This window comes from Haliotis asinina, chromosome 8 (assembly GCF_037392515.1).
Source record: "Haliotis asinina isolate JCU_RB_2024 chromosome 8, JCU_Hal_asi_v2, whole genome shotgun sequence".
In the NCBI taxonomy this organism is placed as follows: domain Eukaryota; kingdom Metazoa; phylum Mollusca; class Gastropoda; order Lepetellida; family Haliotidae; genus Haliotis; species Haliotis asinina.
In genome coordinates, this window is record NC_090287.1 from 1,869,963 (window position 1) to 1,895,467 (window position 25,505).

At 40.8% G+C, this 25,505-nt stretch overlaps 1 protein-coding gene across 2 annotated transcripts in view; it reads left to right on the top strand.

Annotated features, from left to right (window-relative positions):
• Positions 1–4,341, top strand: part of LOC137294392 (transmembrane protein 151B-like) — a 64,729-nt gene extending 60,388 nt beyond the window's left edge. For both annotated transcript variants that reach the window (XM_067825395.1, XM_067825394.1), the window contains exon 2: positions 1,946–4,341. In XM_067825395.1, the coding sequence (XP_067681496.1) occupies positions 1,946–3,766 (1,821 nt within the window). In that variant the 3' untranslated portion in view covers positions 3,767–4,341. The remainder of the gene's footprint in view (positions 1–1,945) is intronic.
• The last annotated feature ends 21,164 nt before the right edge of the window (positions 4,342–25,505 follow it).

A 25,505-nucleotide genomic window follows, 5' to 3' on the forward strand; every position in this document is an offset into this window, starting at 1 on the left:
TATAATGAGTTCAAAGTAGGACAGGAATTAGCTTTCGTAATACATAACTTGCAAGAACTGAGCTAAAAAACAAGCTGTTAGCTTAATTGAAGAGCTCTCCTAGCGACCTGAGCCAAGGATGAAGAAACAATAAGATCATTATTTGACGTTTGCACAACTTTTAGACATGCGTCGACGTTTGTTTTAGCCAACTGATCAGATTCCTTTGGAATGAGAAGGAAAGAAGCGTTCAGCTCGTAAATCATAAGCATCGGTATCAAAGATGGACATTGATTATTTTCATCACTTCTCGGCAATAAAGCAGCCTTAAAGTTGTTCCTCATTTCTATTTATTGAATTGCCATTACGAAATCAGCCCCTGTTCGTGTCGGCGGTCTTGGGACTGAGCTTTGAAGGCGATGTCATACAATGAAGAAAGCCATGCTCCAGGGTCGGGTTTGATTTAGGTAAATTTTATTCTTTCGAGACTTGAGTAGCCTTATAAAAGACTTTCTGATGCTTCGATAGAAGTTATCTATTGTCGCAGACACGATTGCTGGTAATTTGATAGATTTGATGAGGCGATAACAGGTTTTAGTCTTTGATGTGGAAATACGCCTTGAAAGGCCGCTATGACGCTACCGCCAAACCGTGATTACTTCATTGTTGAAACCAAGGCAAGGACGTTCTTAAATCTATTTCATGAAGATTGATTTTATAAGAACAAATGACATGTTATGCGACATGTCAGAAGACATGGAGGCAATACGTTTCCTAGATATTGAGACATTACAGGCAAGGCATAAGCCTCCGTTTGTAAGACATGCGTAATGATCCCAAAACCATGAGACACCGCATGGATCTCGAGATGCCACCATCTCTGTGTGATTGTCCCTTACAGGAGCTGCTACTCTTCCCGTGTGTATACCTCACATGTATTACCCAAAGGGGTAACATCTCTAGACTGTCGTGTGGGCGGTGGGGTAGCGTAATGGTGAAAGCATTAGCTAGTCACGTCGAAGACACGGGTTCCATTTCTTATATGGGTACAATGTGTGAAGCCCATTTCCGGTGTCCCACGCCGAGAAATCAGGTGGAATAGGATCAGGTTTGGGTGAAACAAACACATGATGGTCATGCGATGGTGATGTGTTACAAATGGCTAACATGTCAATATTATGTTCCTGCTGTTTCTTATTAACTTCATGACATTTTCAGCACAGTAACGTTTCGAAAACGTTTATAATGTCTTTCACATCCCGATTTCAAGTTCATTTCGTTTGCCCGGAAGTTTATGTGCTTCTAGATTTGGCATTTTTCACAATATCATGAGGCTAGTCCAGTCCACGCCGATTTTTAAATCTCACGTTAGATCAGTGCCATGTACGCGGATCGGCCGAATTCATTGTTAATATGGCTGGGTATAGAGACACAAGCTCGCAACACCGTGTAGCGGCTTATCTGTCCCTAGTGAAAAATGTTAGAAGTTTCTCAAAATAGATATTGAATTCTTTCTCGACAGCCCATCCGTAATTCTACATTATTTTCTCGATTTTAAGCGCTTTAAGCTCTGCTAACAACACGACCTGACAAGGAGGTTGACCGTGGTTGACCATAGCTTCACGTAGAGAAACAGTCCAGGATACAATATCAGGGTTGGCAAATATCAGACAGTAGCGTACACAAAACGACAGAACAGCTAAGAAACTGTATACAATTTTAGTCTGCTTTAGCAATACATGTGCCTCATAGTGGTAATTCAGGAAGGCTCTTAGTATTAGCAAATGTACCTGTTAATCACGACCAGTGATCAGTGAAGTTTTATGCCTGTTCCAAAGCTTATGAGAATGGAGGGATGTTATACTAAATGAGCATGCTTTGTGTAGTAAGACATTGATCTGAAGCTATATTTGTGTGGGTTGTTATTTTCCTGTCTTGGTTGATCATGTGTGTCTTCTCTTTCCAGCAAAGACCGATCAAGCAGTCTTTCTGTGGATCCCTCCGCCGGGATGCCCACTGGAAATGTCTCATTCTGACCCTTCTCATCTACGGGTGTCTGTCCGCCATTGCTTGGTGTAGACTGGCTGTAGTCAAGCGAGTCATACAGGAGTACTACTCCTTCAGCCGGAGCCACATCGACAGAACCAGCCCCTGCAACGACGGTTACATCTACATCCCCGTGGCCTTCGTCATTATGTTGTACTTGGTTTACCTGGTGGAGTGTTGGCACAGCCATACGCGGATAGAACTCCAGTACAAGGTGGATATAAATTCTGTGTACGATAAGGTCCTGCAAATGAAAGATGCCATTCCCATTATATGGTGGAAGGCTATATGTTACCACTACGTGAGGAGGACGCGACAAGTAACGAGATATCGCAACGGGGATGCCTTTACGTCCACGCAGGTTTATTATGAAAGAGTGAATTCGTGTACCGCAGGGTCTGCGTTTAATTTCACCCATTGTGGAGTGAAGGATATATCAAAGTCGCTGGTTGGGTTAGAGGAATACCCAGCCACAAAGATCCGATTCACAAAAGGATTCTCTTTTTCAACTATAGAATCTGAGTGTGAGTTTGAAGATCAGAGAGCGCAGTTCTTTCAGGAGTACGAATCCAGAGATGACTATATGGAAGGAAGGGAAGGAATGGATCTACTCAATGTCAACTTCAAAGAATACATGATTGCATTCGCTGACCCTGATAATCTGCCTTGGTATGTGTCCCATGTGATATTCTGGCTGGGATCCTTTCTTCTTCTTTCTTGGCCCTTGCGTGTGATTATTGAATACAAAACAGCCCATTTACATTATCATGTTCACAAGTTGTTTGGGACTAATTTAGTTAATCAGCCAAACCCGATATCAAGAGTGAGCACAATGAACAGCACAGACCTAGAGATGAATATACGTAATAACAACGCTATTGTGCCCAGCTATTCGGAAGCAATGCTTCTTGAGCCGTCTTTACAAAGGTTCACATCCGATGCAAATGGAAATATCAGTTCGTCAGGCTCAGCGACGCCAAGGAGTTTAACGTTCTCCGCATTACCGCCTTCAAGGAGTAGTGGCTTCATTCGTGCTTTTTTTTCTCGTGATGTCCTGTCGAACGTTCGGAGATACAACAGCTGTACGGCGATTAACGGAAATACACGAGTGGCTAGTCGTGAAGACGATAATCTGTCCGGAAATGAGGACGATGACATCAACAATTCCGGCTCCAATCGACGGAGACGGAGAAGAAAGAGGCGAAAGCGTCCTACAAGTTCAATCACATTTGCTCCTGCTATGCGTAACTCAGTACTTCCACCCACCCCAGAAACACCCGATGATCACATCATTACCATGCGACCATCTGCGTCTTCCGTCTCAGTGTCAAGGTTTAGTTGCCGAGGTGGTCTTAACGACAATCCCTCATTCGTCCAGGACAGTCCACATCACGTGACCAATAATTCTGTTAATGCAGACAGACGACCAACAAGCCCTGTGACCGCAGATCACAGCAGGACTGTTAGACCATTACCACATAGTCACTCTTATGACAATCCTTTGGTGTACAATGTTGATCAGATCAACACTGATGATATGCAAACCTCGGGGACGGGGGACGATGAGCCTCCACCGCCTCGGTACGAGGAAGCCCTACAGATGCAAAGGGTAAACGATGCAGACCCGTCCCGACACCCACACGGGGAGAGGGCAGCCGGGCAGGAACACCGCCGTCTTCTGTCCCCCAACACAGCACAAAGGCATTACCGGACAATACACTGTATGGAAACTTCGCTGTGAACTTCAGAGACTACAACGCTGAGCGGTACACTTGGGTTGTAACGATGTCGAATCAACACTGTTCATGTCCGCGATTTCAGTTTCAGGAACTACTTAATGCTTGGAATTATTAACCAGTTTCTGTTACTGTGGATGATTCTTTCATCATGTGTAATTGACACTTTCTTCAACTGTACCTCTACACGACGTTGCTTCATTGCACCAACAAATCAAGGAAGTGAACAAGATTATATAAAACTCCACAAAGTCAACACGTAGTGTAACAGTTAGTGATGCAAGGTGATCAGCATCTGCACTGAAACGTGGCAATAAAATACTACAGACGCTTAAGTGGTGTTCATAAGTTAGTTATACAACTTGAAGTCATTCTGTGATTGACCATCTTTATCAACACTCATGTGAATCAAGTCGAGTAGTCGAGGTGCTGTTCTCTGCACGCACACATACACACACGCACACATACACACGCACACACACACACACTCACACACACACACACACTTAAATGTAGGACAGCGCCTTACCATCTGTACAATTGTTGGTTTGACATTGCGATAAAAAGACAAGATATTGCATTGTCCTTTATGATTAGCTATGTGGAAATCTGAAAGGTTGTTCTGCGGCTGTATACAAATTTATATAGGTGGATAGACCGATTGCAAATCTCACATTGCCCTTCCATACGGGAACATAAGCAATGACACTATTAAAATCAGTAATATCGTCCAATATAGCATCATTTTTATCCAACGCAAAAGTTCCAACATATTTGTGTCATTATTCGATATCACTTTCATCTTGTAGAATTATAAGACGAATACACTAAATGATAATGTGAATAGCATAATCGATTTATGATACTGGTTAGCAACACGTGTATATAGATTATAATTCACGCCATCAGTTTATCGATATGGTTTCATTTTATATCTGGAAACCTCTTAACTGACTTTACATATTTGATGAAAGCCATTTACGTCGGCTTTTGGGAACTGCTCAGAATCTTTTTGAAGCTCAAACAAGCTACATGTATATACAATATTATGTTTCATTTTTTAATGATCTCTTATGCAAGTGGAACTAGTGCATCAATTGTGTGAAGCAACGTCATCTTCAAGGGTTGCTGTCGTATATCATTCATGTCCAACTATGTACCACAATAATTGTCTTAACTCTATGTAGCGGGATGCATCGTACCATCAGGTGTCATCCAAAAGGTCGCCTGATCATGTGTGTATGAACTATTGTCCAGTGGAGAAGCCGTATGGTCATGCGCCTACAGGTCATCCCCGATGGTATTATGTTATTGGAACAATCTGAACATATACCACAACACCAAAATGCGTGGTTCCCCGGGCCTAGTGGTTCACCAACAGTGGTTCCCGGGAGTGAGCTTTGTGAAACGCTGCTGAAGTCTCCCCATAGATGCCCTCTCAATGACGCAGTAATCATCCGGTGTTAACCGTCAACACACTGGCCAGCCGGAACAATGCATTTTGGTGCTGTGAATGTTATACAAATATGACGTTTCATGTTTATTATTGATCTGGGCAATTGTGATTAATTGCACGCTAAATGTACAATGTTGCCTTTGAGGTATATTTATGCAATAAGGTGCAGATGTGCAATAATATTTGCACTTTTCAATAAACGTGTCATGGAGCAATTATTATACAGTAGTGTGCAATATTGCGAAAATATCAAAGTTGACAGCGTCAGCTACAAAGGTCGATCCTGGTAACTCAGACGTTCACTTATCACCATTTCATTCTTGAGATGCATATTGCCTTTATTTGTGACTGGCAGCCATATACATAGAGGAGTGTCTAGGTTATACTGAATGATGTCATTGGTGACTGGAGAACACCTGTGGACATCTTTCTAAATAACTAATGGCCGTCATTCTTGGATTTGCATAGAGAAGGTACGAGTAGTTTGTTTTTAAAGATTGTTTTGTAAACACTGTGTTGACTGGACTACAATATTTGAAGATGATGATTCAACGAATATTCAGAATATTTTGGTTCCCATTGCTCGGAAATGGTGTTCGACCTTTCCTACACAGTACACAAGTAGTCACTTTGGTCGTGTGAACATGGTGCTGTAGAGGCATGTACGTATGTTAACATCAAACAAAACACAATGGATTTTCAGATTTTATAGGTGGTTCAACCTTTTTTCGAAAATGCTGTCTTTGAATGATGCATCCCTGTATTAGGACAATTGGATGAGACATTTAAATTTTCAAAGTGTCTCCCGAATGACAGTCTGTTGACACTTTGTACGTGACAATATGCAAAGGCTCTGGAAATGGACATAGTCCGTTTGACGGTAAACATTTCGATTACTAAGAGTCACCTACAGTTGACGTAAACAGTCTTGTGTCGGATCATCAATATTAAATATAACCACTCACACAGTTTAAAAGAAAACGTCGCGTGATGTCCCTGTGTCAGTGAGAATAAACTACGTCACTGTCACTACGAATAGGGGTTAGCGTGAGGTTTAGAATTTAACAATCGTTCATTCTGGCCGTACGTGCACGGGGCAAGGCAGAACAACCAAATGATACATCTTTGTCAGTAGTGTGGGGGATTTAGATAAAACAATAACTAGATCTATTAAATCTATCTATTAAATCTGATCGTCCTTAATTCTGAAACACAACCAAAAGGCAACTACGATCGGGACTGCCAAATACGAACCTTTTCAATTCGTCATGATTGTAAATTTGTACATTCGGTTGTACGACTCTGCCTATCTCAAACATAACACTAGGTGTTCGCGTAAAGGTGAACGCGGCCCCCACTCTCTCCCTAGCCCCCAATCACAGTATGTCGCTCATACCAAACACATGCAGAGGCTAGTCAACTGTACAAATAGGAAAGGACATTAAAGGGAAGTGCCGTCACGTGGCAAAGGTAAGTAGAGTCCTTATCGTATCTCCTCATATGGAAATTATCAGAGAGTATTCAATAGAAGTAAAGGGACTGACTATTGACGGTTAATGGACAGCTCCGGAGATGTCACATCTTGTTAGAGAACTCGGTAGTCCGTGTACAGTTATTGTGATCCTATTTTTAAATGGACTGTCATCACGGTTTGAGTGATGACGTCTCCTCATTGTACTGTGATGACCTCAGATTTTGGTGTCCGATATCCCAAATGGAAACTGTTGCTTGTGGTTGTATTGTGATGAATTGTGTGTAGTTTAGTGGTAAACTGTTTGTGAAGTTGAAGAAGATGAGGCCTGGGTATTGAAAGGTGTTTAAATCATAACGTTGTTATTTATTTTTGTTGCGAGTGAGAATCAAAGTGTTATTGATGGTAAATATGCACCGATTGGAGACTTTTGATCGATAATGAAAAAATGCACCGTTTCTTCACATGAATTATTATACTGATTTTTACATAAATAATAAAATAAACTTTCAAACAGTCTTTGTTGTGATTTACGGCTTCATCCTTAGAGAACAATGAACCATATGGTAAATACAGCAGCAAATACAAGGTTTCCTGTCTTGGCACGGCACAGAAGCATTAAAAGAATAGGTTAAACTATCACCACACACAGGAGCAAGTTAGATGGAACTTCCTGTAGGAGGTCAAATGGTAGTTTAAAGTTGCGCCCAGCTGGTGTGCGTGGATGCTTGTGCTTGTACCGGCAAGTGCCTTTATTTATGATAGTTCACTGACACTCCCGGCTGACCCGGCTATGGTTTACCCCCTTAATAGCTGGCGCCAGTCAAGGTAATAACAACTGCCTTCTTTTAACACCTTCTGTGTTACGCGGCCAGAGGACCAACCAGCCAGATACAACACAGACCGAAGGGGGTAGTTTATGTAATGCGAAAACGGGCATGAAGGTTGTTTCGATAACATAATGGAGAGCGGTTACAGTAATGAAATTTCCTGTTCCAAGTGCTAGAATTTCTCTGTTCATCGTACTGTGGGTGTGTAAAGTAGTTTCAGCCATTATGAGGAGACCAGAAACTCTGGCCTCACACAGATTGTACCCATGTAGGGAATCGAGCCGGGCCTACGGTAGGACGAACGAATATTCCCGGTTAATCTAATTAAGAGCGACAAAAAACGCCTTCCATAATTGTAGGAAACATTTCTGGAAGGGCATTTTACAAAACAAAACACCATTTGATACTGATTTCCTTAAGTGTAGCCATAAATCGATGTGTTCTAGCCGTCTACCGTTATGATAAACATTTTCTAACAATTGCCGTGCAGCGTGACTGGTATCACGTGTGTCTAAATAGCTAGAGGAAACTTACAACGTCAGTTAAAGACAATAAGATACATCGTGACTCAATGCAGGTCTTGCAATTTTCAATCTTGAAAAAGTGACACTAAGAAAAGCTGTAACACAAAAGAATGGAAATAACGGCAAATTTTAGGACTGTGTTTGACATGTGTCTGATTCATTAACACAAGTTCCGATCTTCGCTTTTGACTGAAAGCTGTTTTTGTAAAAGAAAAACTGAGTTTGTGATTGACACATTTCTACTCATAACCATTACAGGTCCTTGCAGCTGTCACGTATATTCTACAAACATGATCTTGAAGATATCCCCAGGAGAACCATACAACGAGGACCGAGTATTTGTGACACTGATCTAGGCCCGTGGGAGGATATTCTGTCACTGCAATTGTCATTCTTTGATTGACAACTGCAATTGTCTTTAGTTGACTGACGTTCAGGTGCATGAAAACACTGCACAGTATACTGAACTAAAGAGGTTAGGAAATCATCTATATTTCTAACGGACATTGTGTTCCCAACACCTTCACACTATGAACATCCCACAAACATACATTTTGAGTGTATAACTTGCGTATTATAGAAATGTTTCTGTAATGAGTATATAACCCTAGGTTATAGGTTTTCCAGTTTATATTGCAGGGATTGTTGTACGCATGCACAACATACATAGTTATATGTAAAATAGACCCACATGTGATATTGACCATCTCCTGTCAGTTCGTTCTTGTTGACAAACGATGTCAGGTGAACAGTCAGCAGCGAGTGGTTGACAGTGTGAGTGTCGTGTATTTTCCTGGAGGAGAAAATAATTAATATTGAATCTGTTTTTAACCTCAATCAGTAAAGAGTCAACAAGTATGTTGACAACATCCTCAAATATCAGCAATGCTTCCTAGTAATATTTGTAGCTGAGATTGTCCCATATTATGTAGCTATAATCATGCACCAGGGATCCTTTTCATTTCAGGTAAACATCGGTTGACAGCAAATCAACTAATTGAAAAGATTTGATTTTATGAAAGCTTCTGTCAACCTTTACAGTGTCGATGTCTGGGTGAACACCTCTTTGCCAACAGCCGACACATTATGCTGATAAACAGAGTACATTAGAAATGACATCATGCTGATAAACAGGGTACATTAGTAGTTGCATCATGCTGATAAACAGGGTACATTAGTAGTGGCATCATGCTGATAAACAGAGTACATTAGTAGTGGCATCATGCTGATAAACAGAGTACATTAGTAGTGGCATCATGCTGATAAACAGGGTACATTAGTAGTTGCATCATGCTGATAAACAGGGTACATTAGTAGTGGCATCATGCTGATAAACAGGGTACATTAGTAGTTGCATCATGCTGATAAACAGAGTACATTAGTAGTGGCATCATGCTGATGAACACAGTACATTAGTAGTGGCATCATGCTGATAAACAGGGTACATTAGTAGTTGCATCATGCTGATAAACAGGGTACATTAGTAGTGGCATCATGCTGATAAACAGAGTACACTAGTAGTGGCATCATGCTGATAAACAGAGTACATTAGTAGTGGCATCATGCTGATAAACAGAGTACATTAGTAGTGGCATCATGCTGATAAACAGGGTACATTAGTAGTGGCATCATGCTGATAAACAGGGTACATTAGTAGTTGCATCATGCTGATAAACAGGGTACATTAGTAGTGGCATCATGCTGATAAACAGAGTACATCAGTAGTGGCATCATGCTGATGAACACAGTACATTAGTAGTGGCATCATGCTGATAAACAGGGTACATTAGTAGTGGAATCATGCTGATAAACAGGGTACATTAGTAGTGGCATCATGCTGATAAACAGGGTTCATTAGTAGTGGCATCATGCTGATAAACAGAGTACATTAGTAGTGGCATCATGCTGATAAACAGAGTACATTAGTAGTGGCATCATGCTGATAAACAGAGTACATTAGTAGTTCCATCATGCTGATAAACAGGGTACATTAGTAGTGGCATCATGCTGATAAACAGGGTACATTAGTAGTGGCATCATGCTGATAAACAGAGTACATTAGTAGTGGCATCATGCTGATAAACAGAGTACATTAGTAGTGGCATCATGCTGATAAACAGAGTACATTAGTAGTTGCATCATGCTGATAAACAGGGTACATTAGTAGTGGCATCATGCTGATAAACAGAGTACATTGGTACTTGCATCATGCTGATAAACAGGGTACATTAGTAGTTGCATCATGCTGATAAACAGAGTACATTAGTAGTGGCATCATGCTGATAAACAGAGTACATTAGTAGTGGCATCATGCTGATAAACAGAGTACATTAGTAGTGGCATCATGCTGATAAACAGAGTACATTAGTAGTGGCATCATGCTGATAAACAGGGTACATTAGTAGTGGCATCATGCTGATAAACAGAGTTCATTAGTAGTGGCATCATGCTGATAAACAGGGTACATTGATAGTGGCATCATGCTGATAAACAGGGTACATTAGTAGTGGCATCATGCTGATAAACAGAGTACATTAGTAGTGGCATCATGCTGATAAACAGGGTTCATTAGTAGTGGCATCATGCTGATAAACAGAGTACATTAGTAGTGGCATCATGCTGATAAACAGAGTACATTGGTACTTGCATCATGCTGATAAACAGGGTACATTAGTAGTTGCATCATGCTGATAAACAGAGTACATTAGTAGTGGCATCATGCTGATAAACAGAGTACATTAGTAGTGGCATCATGCTGATAAACAGAGTACATTAGTAGTGGCATCATGCTGATAAACAGGGTACATTAGTAGTGGCATCATGCTGATAAACAGAGTACATTAGTAGTGGCATCATGCTGATAAACAGAGTACATTGGTACTTGCATCATGCTGATAAACAGGGCACATTAGTAGTTGCATCATGCTGATAAACAGAGTACATTAGTAGTGGCATCATGCTGATAACCAGAGTACATTAGTAGTGGCATCATGCTGATAAACAGAGTACATTAGTAGTGGCATCATGCTGATAAACAGGGTACATTAGTAGTGGCATCATGCTGATAAACAGGGTACATTAGTAGTGGCATCATGCTGATAAACAGAGTACATTAGTAGTGGCATCATGCTGATAAACAGAGTACATTAGTAGTGGCATCATGCTGATAAACAGAGTACATTGGTACTTGCATCATGCTGATAAACAGGGTACATTAGCAGTTGCATCATGCTGATAAACAGAGTACATTAGTAGTGGCATCATGCTGATAAACAGAGTACATTAGTAGTGGCATCATGCTGATAAACAGAGTACATTAGTAGTGGCATCATGCTGATAAACAGAGTACATTAGTAGTGGCATCATGCTGATAAACAGGGTACATTAGTAGTGGCATCATGCTGATAAACAGAGTTCATTAGTAGTGGCATCATGCTGATAAACAGGGTACATTGGTAGTGGCATCATGCTGATAAACAGGGTACATTAGTAGTTGCATCATGCTGATAAACAGAGTACATTAGAAATGACATCATGCTGATAAACAGGGTACATTAGTAGTGGCATCATGCTGATAGACAGGGTACATTAGAAATGACATCATGCTGATAAACAGGGTACATTAGTAGTGGCATCATGCTGATAGACAGAGTTCATTAGTAGTGGCATCATGCTGATAAACAGGGTACATTGGTAGTGGCATCATGCTGATAAACAGAGTACATTAGTAGTTGCATCATGCTGATAAACAGAGTACATTAGTAGTGGCATCATGCTGATAAACAGAGTACATTAGTAGTGGCATCATGCTGATAAACAGAGTACATTGGTAGTGGCATCATGCTGATAAACAGGGTACATTAGTAGTGGCATCATGCTGATAAACAGGGTACATTGGTAGTGGCATCATGCTGATAAACAGGGTACATTAGTAGTGGCATCATGCTGATAAACAGGGTACATTAGAAATGACATCATGCTGATAAACAGGGTACATTAGTAGTGGCATCATGCTGATAGACAGAGTTCATTAGTAGTGGCATCATGCTGATAAACAGGGTACATTGGTAGTGGCATCATGCTGATAAACAGAGTACATTAGTAGTTGCATCATGCTGATAAACAGAGTACATTAGTAGTGGCATCATGCTGATAAACAGGGTACATTAGTAGTGGCATCATGCTGATAGACAGAGTACATTGGTAGTGGCATCATGCTGATAAACAGGGTACATTAGTAGTGGCATCATGCTGATAAACAGGGTACATTGGTAGTGGCATCATGCTGATAAACAGGGTACATTAGTAGTGGCATCATGCTGATAAACAGAGTACATTAGAAATGACATCATGCTGATAAACAGGGTACATTAGTAGTGGCATCATGCTGATAGACAGAGTTCATTAGTAGTGGCATCATGCTGATAAACAGGGTACATTGGTAGTGGCATCATGCTGATAAACAGAGTACATTAGTAGTTGCATCATGCTGATAAACAGAGTACATTAGTAGTGGCATCATGCTGATAAACAGGGTACATTAGTAGTGGCATCATGCTGATAGACAGAGTTCATTAGTAGTGGCATCATGCTGATAAACAGGGTACATTGGTACTGGCATCATGCTGATAAACAGGGTACATTAGTAGTTGCATCGTGCTGATAAACAGAGTACATTAGTAGTGGCATCATGCTGATAAACAGAGTACATTAGTAGTGGCATCATGCTGATAAACAGGGTACATTAGTAGTGGCATCATGCTGATAAACAGAGTTCATTAGTAGTGGCATCATGCTGATAAACAGGGTACATTGGTAGTGGCATCATGCTGATAAACAGAGTACATTAGTAGTTGCATCATGCTGATAAACAGAGTACATTAGTAGTGGCATCATGCTGATAAACAGGGTACATTAGTAGTGGCATCATGCTGATAGACAGAGTTCATTAGTAGTGGCATCATGCTGATAAACAGGGTACATTGGTACTGGCATCATGCTGATAAACAGGGTACATTAGTAGTTGCATCGTGCTGATAAACAGAGTACATTAGTAGTGGCATCATGCTGATAAACAGAGTACATTAGTAGTGGCATCATGCTGATAAACAGGGTACATTAGTAGTGGCATCATGCTGATAAACAGAGTACATTAGTAGTGGCATCATGCTGATAAACAGAGTACATTAGTAGTGGCATCATGCTGATAAACAGGGTACATTAGTAGTTGCATCATGTTGATAAACAGAGTACATTAGAAGTGGCATCATGCTGATAAACAGGGTACATTAGTAGTTGCATCATGCTGATAAACAGGGTACATTAGTAGTTGCATCATGCTGATAAACAGAGTACATTAGTAGTGGCATCATGCTGATAAACAGAGTACATTAGTAGTGGCATCATGCTGATAAACAGAGTACATTAGTAGTGGCATCATGCTGATAAACAGAGTACATTAGTAGTGGCATCATGCTGATAAACAGGGTACATTAGTAGTGGCATCATGCTGATAAACAGAGTACATTAGTAGTGGCATCATGCTGATAAACAGAGTACATTGGTACTTGCATCATGCTGATAAACAGGGTACATTAGTAGTTGCATCATGCTGATAAACAGAGTACATTAGTAGTGGCATCATGCTGATAACCAGAGTACATTAGTAGTGGCATCATGCTGATAAACAGAGTACATTAGTAGTGGCATCATGCTGATAAACAGGGTACATTAGTAGTGGCATCATGCTGATAAACAGGGTACATTAGTAGTGGCATCATGCTGATAAACAGAGTACATTAGTAGTGGCATCATGCTGATAAACAGAGTACATTAGTAGTGGCATCATGCTGATAAACAGAGTACATTGGTACTTGCATCATGCTGATAAACAGGGTACATTAGTAGTTGCATCATGCTGATAAACAGAGTACATTAGTAGTGGCATCATGCTGATAAACAGAGTACATTAGTAGTGGCATCATGCTGATAAACAGAGTACATTAGTAGTGGCATCATGCTGATAAACAGAGTACATTAGTAGTGGCATCATGCTGATAAACAGGGTACATTAGTAGTGGCATCATGCTGATAAACAGAGTACATTAGTAGTGGCATCATGCTGATAAACAGGGTACATTGGTAGTGGCATCATGCTGATAAACAGGGTACATTAGTAGTTGCATCATGCTGATAAACAGAGTACATTAGAAATGACATCATGCTGATAAACAGGGTACATTAGTAGTGGCATCATGCTGATAGACAGGGTACATTAGAAATGACATCATGCTGATAAACAGGGTACATTAGTAGTGGCATCATGCTGATAGACAGAGTTCATTAGTAGTGGCATCATGCTGATAAACAGGGTACATTGGTAGTGGCATCATGCTGATAAACAGAGTACATTAGTAGTTGCATCATGCTGATAAACAGAGTACATTAGTAGTGGCATCATGCTGATAAACAGAGTACATTAGTAGTGGCATCATGCTGATAAACAGAGTACATTGGTAGTGGCATCATGCTGATAAACAGGGTACATTAGTAGTGGCATCATGCTGATAAACAGGGTACATTGGTAGTGGCATCATGCTGATAAACAGGGTACATTAGTAGTGGCATCATGCTGATAAACAGGGTACATTAGAAATGACATCATGCTGATAAACAGGGTACATTAGTAGTGGCATCATGCTGATAGACAGAGTTCATTAGTAGTGGCATCATGCTGATAAACAGGGTACATTGGTAGTGGCATCATGCTGATAAACAGAGTACATTAGTAGTTGCATCATGCTGATAAACAGAGTACATTAGTAGTGGCATCATGCTGATAAACAGGGTACATTAGTAGTGGCATCATGCTGATAGACAGAGTACATTGGTAGTGGCATCATGCTGATAAACAGGGTACATTAGTAGTGGCATCATGCTGATAAACAGGGTACATTGGTAGTGGCATCATGCTGATAAACAGGGTACATTAGTAGTGGCATCATGCTGATAAACAGGGTACATTAGAAATGACATCATGCTGATAAACAGGGTACATTAGTAGTGGCATCATGCTGATAGACAGAGTTCATTAGTAGTGGCATCATGCTGATAAACAGGGTACATTGGTAGTGGCATCATGCTGATAAACAGAGTACATTAGTAGTTGCATCATGCTGATAAACAGAGTACATTAGTAGTGGCATCATGCTGATAAACAGGGTACATTAGTAGTGGCATCATGCTGATAGACAGAGTTCATTAGTAGTGGCATCATGCTGATAAACAGGGTACATTGGTACTGGCATCATGCTGATAAACAGGGTACATTAGTAGTTGCATCGTGCTGATAAACAGAGTACATTAGTAGTGGCATCATGCTGATAAACAGAGTACATTAGTAGTGGCATCATGCTGATGAACAGGGTACATTAGTAGTGGCATCATGCTGATAAACAGAGTACATTAGTAGTGGCATCATGCTGATAAACAGAGTACATTAGTAGTGGCATCATGCTGATAAACAGGGTACATTAGTAGTTGCATCATGTTGATAAACAGAGTACATTAGAAGTGGCATCATGCTGATAAACAGGGTACATTAGTAGTGGCATCATGCTGATAAACAGGGTACATTAGTAGTTGCATCATGTTGATAAACAGAGTACATTAGAAGTGGCATCATGCTGATAAACAGAGTGCAATAGCCTAGACATCATGCTGGTCAGTAGAGTGTAGTGACAAGTACTGCTGTAGAAATGAGTCCTATCAAGGATTGGAAGCCTCACCCTCAGAGTCAGACACCTAATCCCCACACACAGTCAGCCGTCCAACCCAGTCAGCCACTGCAGCTTGCACTATATATTGTCACTTTACGATTCAGCGGTGCCCGCACGTTGTGGACCAACTGATGATGGTGGGAGAGCGTGTTTGTGTGAATCCTATTCAAACAATAACATATTTGATATAAGTAGCCTTAAGCAGCTGTCCTACCTAAACTAAGCAGCAGTTGGCCTCGTTAACAATGGAGGAAACACCCTCTCATCAAACTAAGTTTGAAATGTTAGTGTGCACCGTTTCTCTGTTCGTGAAGAGTGGTATGTACCTACCATCGTCCTTCACTCGATGTGTATTCTAGAAATACCGAGATTCTGGGATTCTCTATCAATGTACACAAACGTCTGTGGCATTATTATTCCTCTTATTATATCTCTCTCTCTCTCTCTCTCTCTCTCTCTCTCTCTCTCTCTCTCTCTCTCTCTCTCTCTCTCTCTCTCTCTCTCTCTCTCTCTCTCTCTCTCTCTCTCTCTCTCTCTCTCTCTCTCTCTCTCTCTCTCTCTCTCTCTCTCTCTCTCTCTCTCTCATCACTCAACATTCCAGTACCACGGCTATCACGTACATCTCTACCTTGGTGCACCAAGCAAACACAATATCAACAACTCTCTAACACTCATTAACATCAGAAAGGATGACACATATAGCTTCTCAGATTTCTATAAAACAAGCAATCTAAGCTCCTCACTCCGATGTTTCCTTTGTGACTACACAATTGTAGTTTTCTTGCGTTTCATTTCACAAATGTTTGCACTTGACAAATTTACAACACTGAAAGTGTAAACTGGCCCCTGTGAGCTTTCCTTGTGAGATAATTTAATCAATTCTAAGCCTTAAGAGTAAAATCAGTTAACTTTCAGAGAACATGTCCAACGTTTTCCCCAAATGTCTCAAAACAAAACAGTTGTGTCAGCGCGAGTAAAAGGATTCCCCCCAATTACATTAGATCGACAAAAAGCTTTGCCAAATTACAATGCTGTCTGAAATAATACCAGATATCGCCCGACTTAAGGTGGAGCCACTATGATCTATTACAATACTGTACTTAATGATCAATACTTCATAGCAGAGGGGTTTAGTCCTTGATTTTTCAAACTAGAGAGGACATTATCCGCGTGAGGTCGAACGAGAATTGCGTGTTTCCTGGATTGAAAATAATCAATTTGATGAAAATAGATGACCGAGAAGAAGAAGTTCAAGATTTACAGTCGTGAAACAAAAATCCAACCTTTCGGTAAAATGCTGTAACGTGTAGAGGGGTATTTGTCAAAGCGATCAGGCGTGATAAGAATCACAGTCATTATTCAAACACAATGACCAATTTGTACTTTCAGTAAGCTTATTGTGTCGAACATATTCATCATGTTTCGTGATAACGCTCCCGACCTCGGCCATTCTTCACAAATGTAACAACTGATGTTACTGTGAATCGCAGCACATTGGTCCTGTGGGCTGGTGAATCTCAACACATTGGTATTGTGTACTAGGGAAGCTCCACACACTGGTCTTGTATCCTAGGGAAGCTCCACACACTGGTCCTGTGGGCTGGTGAATCTCAACACATTGGTCTTGTGTACTAGGGAAGCTCCACACACTGGTCTTGTATGCTAGGAAAGCTCCACACACTGGTCCTGTGGGCTAGTGAATCTCAACAGACTGGTCTATGCACTTTGCATCCAGCATACACAAGTGACCATTTCACTGTCTAAACATTTGCAATTAGCTGAAAGAGTTCATTAAATGATTCTGTTTACGTACTCTGTGTTACCACTATTTGGTTCCAGAAAGTATAGCTTTGTGTTTTGATAGGAATGACCACATTGTGCCACTGGTCAGGATGCCGAGGGTCACCCATAAGAACCTCTGATCTTGCAGACGGGTCAGTTAAAACTGAAGTCAGCGCTATTGAGTACACATGCCTGCTGAGTTAAACTATGAACAGATGATGACTAGCTACACTGCCTGCTTTCTTCTCATTTCCAGTTTGTATTTTCATTCAGTCTCGTAGGGGTACGGTGGGTTGTTTGATCTTTCATTGAGGCAGATCATGTTCGTGAACTATCCTCACACACTCTTCCCTGTGTTGTAATGATAAAGTCAAGTACGTTTACACTAACATGCGTACAACACACTGACGTATAATATGTCTCGGTCCAGGCCATTGCTGTATATTGGTCACTAACTGTGGCTATTGCTGTATATTGGCCACTAACTGTGGCTATAACAAACTAACATTACTGGTCGTTTGAGTTTGTTATAGTTAACTGAACTTTCTAAATCCAATGACAATGAACGAGAGACGTTTGAAACGCTGTGGGCAAAACTGTGATGGACTGCCTTGATTAAGCATTTAACATAATACCATTGAGCTCCACCCAGTTCAGACCTCAACGACGGACTTCAGGGATCCCACTGGTAAGGACGCTTTTCCTGATCATGAAAGTTTTCCTCATCAGGAATGGCATCGTCATCATTATGTTTGCCAGACAGCTGTTTTGTTCAATGGAGAATTGGCAGTTTGAATGTGGTGAATAAGGAGGACGTTCAGTGAGCAGAAAGCCACATTCAGACATTGTAGCCATGGAGTCCACTAGTGTAAGGTGAATCCAGATAAATCTAGGACATTTAACTCGTGTATTATCACGAAGTATGTTGGCAAAATAATGCCCATTCGCAGCCTGGGGAGATAGTCCGCCAGAAGCATCCCTTGGAATCCTTGAAACTCAGGGTTTCAACATGCTAGGTGATGGAAAAGACTTTCCCACAGAAATACTGAAATGGTTTAATCTCCACATGGACATCCGTCCAGCTGATCAATGTCTTAGTTGGGGGAATTTATGACGTTGGTGTGGAATTTATTTCTGATGAAGGTTGCCAATGATCCTGTGGGATTAAGGGCGAGATGGCTCCCAGTTGGCAATCATTTTGCATCGTTCTCTTGAGCTCCTTAATGATTGTTAATATGACTTCCTGTGAGCCATGAATATGGCAAGGAACTGTGGGTTTGTTTGAAGTACAGACAAATGAGTCTATCCATGATAACGAATCCAGATGGATATGGTGAGGCTCATCCAGTTTCAGCAACAATTATTATGTATAGAATCGCGTGGTCAGACAAGAAGTAGATAAACACTTATTCCACCCAGAGAGGACAATTCGTATTCATTAACATTGATTTTCAAATCTACCAAATTGAAGTCAGTGCTTTAAATTAAACATGTGGGTCCCCATTGCGAGTGTATACGATTATCCGAAGGGCAAAATGTTACAGTTGATGTCTGACTGGTTTAACATTTCTATATTTATCTCAAACATATCACATAAAGGCCTTATGACCCAGGTATGCACATGTAAGTACATTGTATATGAAAAGGGATTTGTGGTGGAAATGGCATATTCAAAACAACGGAAATATGCTAAGATTTAATTGGTCTGATATCGTTTAATAATGATCCTGTAGTCAGTTCCGACTGACAGATTTACATCCTTGAGCTAAAAAACACCAAAAAACACTTGATTGTTTCATCTTTCTTCTTTTTCATCAAACGATTTTAAAAAGGACCAAAACGTCCCATCTATCCACAACGTTCTCTGCTGACACTAGCTTACCTCTTATGTCGAGCAATATTTAAGTTGGTCCAGTGTTTTGGTATCTACATCTCGCAACCGTCTAGGCACAACCGACTCTGCTCTTTTAGAGTTCATTTAAAAGGAAAGTCGACTCTTGCTGTTTGATCAGGATTTCAGAGATCATTACCTTTGTAAAGCTTTTATATCTGGAGACATATAGAAGTAAGAACTTTAAACTGCTCTGCGATTTACAGATGCTGGACATCCCCAAATATGATGCATTATTACCCAATCCCCTGTCCGATGCTGTTCTAAAATGCTCACATGTTTGTTCCTGTGAAGAACCGACTTACCAGTTTTTGTGACTGCTGCCACATGTTGACACTGACACGAACACCTTTCACAAACGACCGTCATCACTATTTGTTACTGATTCATAAAACTGCTTTTAATATAGCTGTCGTAAAATAAACTTGGCATTCACTACAGATTTCGTGACTGTTTATACGCAACGGCCCCGACGGGTTCATTTTCAAGTACCGTCTTTTCGTCTAATGTGCCTCCATTTGTGCTGCAGTTGAAGTTGTCAGCAGTGGACCTCATCTCTCGCACTTCAAAAGCCGACTGATTGCAGGGTTGTGACGTGGTTATAGACTGTTTCCAGAAGTGAAACTGTTCACACCCTTATGCACTTTGTAGGCCTCAAATAGTCTCTAAGCTTTAATTGTGGTAATTTCTGTCAAACGCTTGGACGTGTTTAGTTAACGCTTTCACTAAAGATGTGTGTCCATGCTGTGGAGCGAATGCTTGTAAAGAATATCATACTATGTATCAACATCAGAAATTTCAGTCACAAATGGATCAAAATGCTAGCATCAAGGATGGTAACCCTGTAGCAGAGTAACATCTTGTTTTATCAAGCGAGTCACCATCGATCCAAACACATCACAGAGTTTTACCGTATGCGTTATGAGGTCTGTGTGGTTTATTATACCAAAGTCATGTCATGGGGTTCATGCGTTAGATGCGCCCACTGTGAAAATATGACAAGACATTTTCTATATTTAGATCTTCTGATATCGGTAGGTACAGAAATGGTTCTGGGAAAGGCCAACACAGTTTCATATAGTACAAGGTCCCTACAGACTTCATTTGACCATTCCGAAGGCAACATAATGGTAATTCTCTGGGATATACATTAGTGGGCTCTCTGATGTGTGAACTCCTGTTTATCCAAATAGGAGCGACAAAACTACCCTTCATAGTCAAAGAGAAGGCTTCTTTTTACGATTTCTATTATATCATGAGCATGTGTTTATAAACCGCTATCACGCCACCTTCTGAACCGTTATTTCATCAATCCTCAGTGCGAATGCCCATTCAACATAAATGGAATTGGCTGAATGACAAATAATGTGGTGTGAACTTGAAAAGAGTGTGTGGGCTCACATAGAGCCGATATCTGTACATTCAACTTGTAGGAGTAGCTGCCCGTTTGATAAAAAAAAAACACATATAGCGTTGAGTGTGACCAGGAATTATATAAATAGACAAGTTGCGATGCGGTATGACCTCCTAAATTGCACTGAATCGATACATAGTTTTACTTTGGGGTTACAAGGTCCATAGTCTGAAGTCCCTATCTCTGTCCAAACGAAGGGGAGCCGCAGTGACATGCCGTACAACATATATTCTCCATAATGACCTAACCCTAACCCAAATCAGTAATTCACCTCAGACCCCCTTCTGCGGAACCTGTGGAAAATATCTTTATTCATTGGTACACTGGACATTTACTCGTAATCACTTCCCGTCCTCATGCATCGATTCCCGCCCTTCTATCATCTCGCGTTGTCATCCTGTAACGTAATTGCAAACATGAAGAGACGTTGAGTGAAAGAGTGAAATTGTATCAATTACATGTAATTTGGGTCTGTGGCTTATTTCAGCAAGTGGTGTTGTTGAGGCCTCTGGCCTTTAAGCACACACTCACACGTGTGGTGATAGATATGAAGGAACTGTGATTGAGACTGACATGGTAGACAGTCGTGTGCTGGCATACGTCCATGCCATCTAGGGCCTCACTTCAATCAGGGGAGGATTTGCGTAATGCTTCAACAAGCCTTTTTCGATTGAATCAAAGATGAACACGATTATGGGGCGTTGATGATTAAATATGTAGCTACAATCGTTTCCTCCTCTAGGGCTACCACCATTCTAGGACAAAGAAAACAAAAAAAGCAAAAACGGATGTCTACTGCACGTGTCATCGTATCCCAACTGCGTAGATCGATGTTCATGATGTTGATCACTGGATTGTCTGGTCCAGACTCATTTACAGACCGCAGCCATTAGGCTGGAATATTGCTGGGTGCGGTGTAAAAGTAAACTCACTCAGTCAAACATAAAAAAATGATGACATATAAAGCACAGACTGTAACATCAATATGACGCTTTTGTGTGTAACAAACATATTCGAATCAAACAGCGAGTGAATGAAATGTGTTTATTTAGGTTCAGTTTTAAGCAACTGTAAGTGTTTTAGTTATGATGTGAAGGTTGATTAATGAAAGCTTTTCAATGTCCATGTGTTAAAACGATTCCAAGTATGAGCATGCGTTTCTGAATTACTATCAGACAGTTGCGACACCAGGTGTCAGTAGATATGTCATCTATCGTCGACCCAGTACTAGACATAAAGGCAAGTCAACTGTTCATCTGTCTGTTTACTCAAGTTCTAAATTTGCCTCTTAATATCGTGAGAGAACGAGCATAGTCGATATTACCTCAAGTACAGTGCAGTGTGGGAAATGCATGTACTAGTTCCTGGAAAAGGAGCTGTCAGAAATATCAGACAATGGTAAAACGACAACCGGACAACACAACTGAAGCAACAAATCCCGATCTCTGTGCTTCTTTCTACATGTAGTGGGTCCGGGAGTCAGGCAGAGTACTCGACAGGTGGCCAAGGTTCATTACTGCTCGCCCGGCACATATAACTGTATCTGTATGTCTACCTGGTTTTGCTCACATTGCACATATAAGTGTATGTCTACATGGTGTTGCTCACCCTGCACAAATAAGTGTATGTCTACCTAGTGGTGCTCACCCGACATATATAAGTGTATGTCTACCTGGTGTTGCTCACTCTGCACAAATAACTGTATATCTAGCTGGTGTTGCTTACCCTGCACAAATAACTGTATATCTACCTAGTGTTGCTCCCGACACAAACAACTGTATATCTAGCTGGTGTTGCTCACCCTGCACATATAAGTGTATGTCTACCTGGTGTTGCTCACCCGACACATATAAGTGTATGTCTACCTAGTGTTACTCACTTGACACATATAAGTGTATGTCTACCTAGTGTTACTCACCCGACACATATAAGTGTATGTCTACATGGTGTTGCTCACACTGCACAAATAACTGTATATCTACTTGGTGTTGCTCACCCGACACAAATAACTGTATATCTACATGATATTGCTCACCCGACACAAATAACTGTATGTCTACTTGGTGTTGCTCACCCGACACAAATAACTGTATGTCTACCTAGTGTTGCTCACCCTGCACATATAAGTGTATGTCTACATGGTGTTGCTCATCCGACACATATAACGGTATATCTACTTGATAGGTATTGTAATCAGCAAACAAATCTCACAATGTTGAGCTTCTGAATTTTGGCAAATGACACACATTGATGTTTGGCGCTTACATGTGCATTTACATAGCTATCAATGTCCAGGCAATACATGCCATGACTTGACTGCTCATCGATTCCTCACAGGTCACTCAACTTGTTTGGCTGACTCAATTACAGACCAACAGCCGCACACCGTGTGAATGAATCATAACAATTCGCCTCGGACACTGTCACCATTACAGTTCCTGATAGTGTCGGTGAAGAGAGTAACAAGCTCTTGAACTCTTTCAGGAATCGGTGCTGGCGTAGTGTTTACCCTCTTCTATTTACCATGTTGTTCCAGCTTTCAAAGTAATGTTGTAACCCCTGCAGACGAGCTAAAATGTGAAATAGCGAAACATCGTCCAAATGTGTTTGTGTGGGTGGTCTCGTGACTACGCCACTGGTACAAAGTAAATCATACTGTAACAGAAAATATGCTCGGTACTGGTCGTTACCAGCATGTGTGCGTTATATAACAGATGGTATTCTCCTTGAGTCCTCGTTACGGTTTCGTCACAAACTACATTCAGGCAACTGACATCACTAATAACTAATACGGGCCCTGATACTAATACTAACTAGACTAAATACGTAATGTTCCATGTAAACGCAAACACTGTCAAATATTGTACCTGTAGATATAGTGAGGGGGCAGTATTGATTCAGATTTCCATATTTGAGAAAGCGGCCAAATGGGTTAGATCGCTGCCAATGTGTGCTGTAGGGTTCCATTCCCTTCTGGGATTCACCCTCAAAAACAGAAAAGGGCATACTTTACTCAGTAAATGTAATCATACATATCACACATGATAACAAAATATACCCGGGACTTGATTGAAAGTGGAAGTAACATATACCGTCATTTAACCAGAAACACCATCATGTCTTAAATATAAATGATCTTGTAACACTTTCGAAGAGCTTTCATCCTTTCCAGACAGATTATTCCTCCTGAAATTTGTCAGATATATTGGTCTAAACCTTAACCCCGTAATGATCAGTAGTGCTAACTTAGATCTTTCCCGAGATTCAACATGTTGGGACATTTGGGACACGTGACCAGTCTAGCACTACCCATCTCTCACAATAACTGCTGACAAGGTCTAGACCGGATCTACTTAATATGTTGAGTGTAGCTAGTGGGGAAAACATACTTGCTTAAATCCTTACTGACGTCACGATCTAATGCCAAAGGCTACTCACATGAAAACATATTTATTCCATGTCCTTCGATCTGGTGTCTACTTTTACGGCTTAGACTACAGTCAACTGCCACTCAAAGTCTTTGTAGTAATCTTTGTCAGCCTCGGCATTTTCTGTTTTTGAAGTGTTTTCCTTAGAAGAGTCAGGTCGATAAAATGCACCAATACACCCAACACGTTTTATATTTGGGATTACGCGTTCTCAGTAAAATTCTGATTTCAGTATGTTACGAGAGTGTATTTTCTGTTAATTGTGCTATTAATTCAGTAATAATCATTATGGGTCACATTTCGTATATTAAATGCTCAGTACGTTTCGGTTTTTTTTTTTTGGCTGAGGGCCCTTTTACGAAGTGCTCTAGAGTAGCCTCCCTTGATTAATTGTTGACTTCCGAGAGGATCGCCTACAAGATTCTACGTTGATGACGATGGTCATAAGTGCTGGAACGTTCAGGAATTGTTGACTTTATATATAAAGGCTAGTTGCCGTGTTGTCGGACACGGAAATACACACAGATAACTGGAGTATATCTACCAATCCCTATCAACACTTGATCTACATAACCGCTGCCTGACCGCACGCTGTGTTACATTCTGCATAACTGTTTCTCACTATCACATCAAGATTTCGGTGAGTTGACATTATGTTGTGACTCATTACTTTAAATTTGATTCATTTGTATTGAACATGAAACCTCTCTTGTGACGCCTTTGTATCTTGCCTTTGTTTTTGCTGAATACAAATTATAGAAAATGTCAGACTTCTTGCTTGTTTGCGGATTATATTTTGCTGGTTCTGTGGGGATTTCTTACACCTTTACACGGCAATTTTTAACCGTAACAAGTACTTTTGTTGGATTCTGGAGTGTCATCGCAAGCGAGAACCCAGTGATCTAACCAACTCAGCCACAGCTGCTTCCTCAAAAATGGATGTAGGACATCCAGAAACGTGCCATAATCTGAGACTTTTGGGACTTATCAAATTCTGCTAAAATGCATAATCAATGTTTGCATAATCCAAACTTTAATATGAGCAAATGTGTGTAGACTGACATTTGAGTGAGTGAGTATAGGTTTACCTCGCAAACACTTACAGCAACCCTTCGGCTTTATGGCGGCGGTCTGTAAATATTCGATTCTGGCCCAGACAATCTAGTGATC